The sequence below is a fragment of the Panthera uncia genome, chromosome D1 (assembly GCF_023721935.1).
Source record: "Panthera uncia isolate 11264 chromosome D1, Puncia_PCG_1.0, whole genome shotgun sequence".
NCBI lineage: Eukaryota > Metazoa > Chordata > Mammalia > Carnivora > Felidae > Panthera > Panthera uncia.
Window position 1 is genome coordinate 90683329 of NC_064808.1, and position 4366 is coordinate 90687694.

The 4366-nt window shown below is 43.4% G+C and overlaps 1 protein-coding gene across 1 annotated transcript; it reads right to left on the minus strand.

Moving 5' to 3' along the window:
- Nucleotides 1-1263: 1263 nt before the first annotated feature.
- Nucleotides 1264-2200, minus strand: LOC125908682 (olfactory receptor 149-like). The gene has a single exon (XM_049611384.1). It carries the CDS (start codon nt 2194-2196, stop codon nt 1264-1266), a length of 933 nt encoding a protein of 310 aa, XP_049467341.1. The 5' UTR covers nt 2197-2200.
- Nucleotides 2201-4366: the final 2166 nt, after the last annotated feature.

Consider the following 4366-nt stretch of genomic DNA (forward strand, 5'->3'; position numbering starts at 1 on the left):
TGCCTCTGCCCCCTTCCCTCCCAATCTCCCTTCTCATCCCATCTCCCCCTTCCTTCCCATCACCCCCTTCTCATCCCATCACCCCCTTCTTTCCCATCACCCTCTTCCAATTGCCACTACACCATTTCCTTCCTATCATCCCCTCTCTTCCCTCCTCCCCTTCCCTTCCCATCATTCCCTTCTCTTCCAATCATTTTCTTTCCTTTCTTCAAATTATTGTTTGTATTAGAAAGGCACATTTCACATGCTAAGCTCAGTAGGTAAAAGAACAAAAGAATGTTAGCAAAGAGAGCTAAAGTCACAGCCTTTTGGTAAGCAGAGAATCCAAAAGCACACAGCAGTAGCAGCTTGGACTTTTTGCATTGACCCCTGGCTGTGCTGCAGATTTCAAAGACCAACTCAAATTCCTGATACTGAAAACAACAGAATTAGTCACCCTTTCACAGATTCTCCCTGTCTAGCCTCTTCACATTCTCTAGCCTCTCATCCACTGCCCCACCTCCCAGCCAGTGGACTGTTTCTAGATCCAAGACTGACAGGCTTTGTAGGTGATCTCTGATTCACCCATAACAAGCCTGCCTCAGGTCTCATCCAGAGAAGCCTTTTTCCTTGACACAGCATCTTTACATTCCAGAAGTCACAGAATGTCACCAGGAGCAATGTGGTTGAAGCCCCCCCCGCCCTCCCGACTATCTCAAAAACTCCTAGACCATCAAATGGCAGCGTATCTGATGCAGGCATTTGAGAGAATAATTGGATAATCATGCCAAGATGAGGGAATGCTAGAGTAAGGGAAAAGGGAAAAGAAGGAGAGGATGTGGGAGGAGGAAAATAGGAAAAGAAAACAGAATGAGGAACAGCAGAACTAGGCTTTCTTGCAAAATGGGAAGAGATAATCCTTTGTAGGTAGCATAATTTATTAGTTATGTGGCTTTGAACAATCCACTTTATGACTTCAAACCTTAGCTTCTTTAAAAAAATTTTTTTTAATGTTTATTTTTGAGGGAGGGAGGAGACAGAAAGAGAGAGAGAGAGAGAGAGAGAGAATCCCAAGCAGTTCTCTCACTGTCAGTGCAGAGCTTGATGCAGGGCTCGAACCCACAAACCACGAGATCATGACCTGAGCTGAAATCCAAGAGCCGAACACTTCACCTACAGCCACCCACGTGCTCCAAACCTTAGCTTCTTTATCTATCCAAGGGCCATTGATAACATCTGTGTCCTAGCAGTGTGGTGCTATTGAAGTGTAGTCACTAATCTCTATCATTGCTCAGGAAGGAAGGCTACCTGCCGTAGTACCTTCCTCAGAGAATATTTTACTTCTTTATTTCTCAAGCTGTAAATCAAGGGGTTCAGCATGGGGGTGACCAAGTTATTCAGGACCTGAACAGTTGCATTGAGCCAGGGATTGGGGGTGGGCTGCAGGTAGATGAGGACCACTGGCATAAAGGAGAGGAGGATGGCAGTAAGGTGGGCACTGCAGGTGGAGAAGGCACGGCGTCTGCCTTCACTAGAGCGGATCTGCAGGATGGAGCAGACAATGCGGCTGTAGGAGGTGAGGATGAGAAGGAAGCAGCTGAGGGGCATGAGGCCCACGCTGACGAACCCCACCCTCTCCAGGGCTGAGGTGTCAGCACAAGCCAGCTTCAGCATCACCGGGATATCACAGAAGTAATAGTCCACCTCACTGGGGCCACAGTAGGGCAACTGGAAGGTGAGAGTGGTTAGAAAGGTGGCCTGAATGCAGCCAAAAAAAGAGGTCCCCACGGCCAGGATGGCACACACCCTGTGGCTCATGATTACCGTGTAGCGGAGAGGGTAACAGATGGCGACAAAGCGGTCGTAGGCCATCACCGTGTACAGGAAGCACTCGGTACAGCCCAGGAAGTGGTAGAAGAAGAGCTGGGACACGCAGCCCGCATAGGAGATGGCCCGGCTGTTCCCCGAGAGGTAGAAGAGCATCTTGGGGGAGCTCACAGAAGGGAAAAATATGTCACACACAGACAGTTGACACAGGAAGAAGTACATGGGGATGTGAAGCCGAGTGGAGGAGACAATCGCCAGTAGGATGAGCAGGTTCCCCATAAGAGTGAAGACATAGCAGCCCAAAAACAGGACAAAGAGCGTAGTCTCCAGATCCTCCGTGTATGGGATGCCCAGCAGGATGAACTTGGTCACCACTGAAGCATTCCCCATCTTCGTCAGATGTTGGACTTCAAAACAGAACATAGGTGTCCAAAGTGTGAACACTGATGTAAAACTGAGAATCTCTCCAATGGATGGATGTGTAGGTTTCATGTTTTAACAATCAACAGTAAACCTTATGTAAGAGCATTTCTACATCAAAAGATAAAGAAAATAAAAATTTTTTACCGTATTCTGAAAACTTTGGTTTGGGCCAAGTTAGATTCAGTTCACTATATTCTATCTTCCCCAGAGACTACAATTAAAAACTCTGGAGGGACGCCTGGCTGGCTCAGTCAGAAGAGCAGGCGAGTCTTGATCTCAGGATTGAGACTTTAAAGCCCCATGTTGGGTCTAGAGGTTTCTAAAATAAATAAAACTTAAAAAAAAAAAAAACCACCAGACAAAACACAAAATGTATTTACCTAAGAACTTTTGAACATAAACAGAAGGAAGCAGATTGTGAAAAGGAAATAAAACCTGGAGGAGAGGCCCCCACAGCTGTGCTTCCACTTTTTCCTTCTTTCTCTTGTGCTTTTGAGCTGAGAGGGGTCGCTATTGCAGAATTGTGTGGTGGCTCCTCTGGATGCTGAAATTCCAATAGAAAACCCATCTCTTTGACAGGACAACTTGATAAAGGGTGCTTCCCAACCAAAGACCATGAAGAATTAACTGGTGTCCACCCCCCTCTTTTTTTTTCCAGCCCTGCCCCAAAGAAATTCTGAAATTATGTGGCAGCAGTATGAGCAATAAACATTTGCAGACAAATTCCAATTTATGGACAGAGGATTCTCACACTGAGGAGACAGGAGAGAATATTTGTGTGAAAACACACTGGGCTCTATATTTGCCATGTAATTTGAATGTTTGTTGTACTTTAATAAAGCCATGAACTTAAGGAAAGAAAGAGAGAGAAAGAAAATTACCCAAAACCAACATGTAGTTACAATGCTAGATGCAGAGAAAAATGAAGACTCCAAAGAAAGAGTCCGTGACATCCTGAAAAAAAAATCACCTGTGTTTACCAGAAACTTGTTTCCTGTTACTCACTCTAGACATACTAGAAGATGGTCTGTGTGAAATTCTGACTTATCTGGATTCCGTCCTTGAAGAAGTTTCATCATAGCCTCGCCCTGGAAATCTTTCCTCTTTTGGTCAGTGAAGACTCAAGAGTTCTCTGACTGTAACCACGCGCAGTGATTAATAAGCCATTCCATATTTAATGGCCACTAACTTGCCATTAAATATCCCATTCCAGGGATAATTTACGATCCCTAAGACAACAAATCTATGATCCTCTTGTTTTCTCAGTCCTTTTCAAGTAAGAGTCATCTTCAAGAATTAAAAACCTAACAACTCCCAACAACTGGATCCCCACACTTCGGTGAATAAGAAGCGAAAGATGTCTGTGAGAGTTGAGAAAAAATCTGAACACGCACCCTGTTCACAGGGAACATGGTGGCATTTTCTGTAGTACAATAACAAGATAACCCAAGTCACACTCTCTGGTTCCCAGAAGAACACAAAGTGCCCCAGCCGCAGGAACTGAGATTTAGGTGTTTATAAAATCAGGTACCAAGAGCATATACCCTCAAGACTTGAACACATTCATTCCCTCTGGGTCATCTCCTTCAGATCCCTTTGGACATTTCTCATGATTCACAGGGGTAGTTCTGAGGGAACAATTAGATTAAAATTAACCACATTTACCCCCAAGACAAAATAGTTATAGATGTTTTGAAATGGAAAACATCTACACCTCTTTCAAGTCTGCTGGCCTGGAGAATGGACTCCAATCTTGACTTCAAGGCTTCAGGCTGAGTACTTTTTTTTTGCCTCCTTTACTTGCCTGTCTTTACATGTGGTAATATTGCAACACCTGATTTTCAAGGACGCAAACATTTTTAGGACTATGTAGATATTTACAATGAGTATCACTGTTGCAGACAGGATATAATCAATAATAAGGAATTATTTAATTATCATCTTATGTGTTTTTTTCTAGCAAATGCACCTTACAAAAAAAACATTAATAAGCTAAGTACTTTCAAAGGAAGATTATAAATCGGTAAAGTGTCTTTAAACCATCCTGTATGAAAAAGATTTAATAAAAATAACAGTAATATACATTGAGCATTTGCCAGGTACTATGCTAATTTATTATTATTTTTTTGTTCTTTTA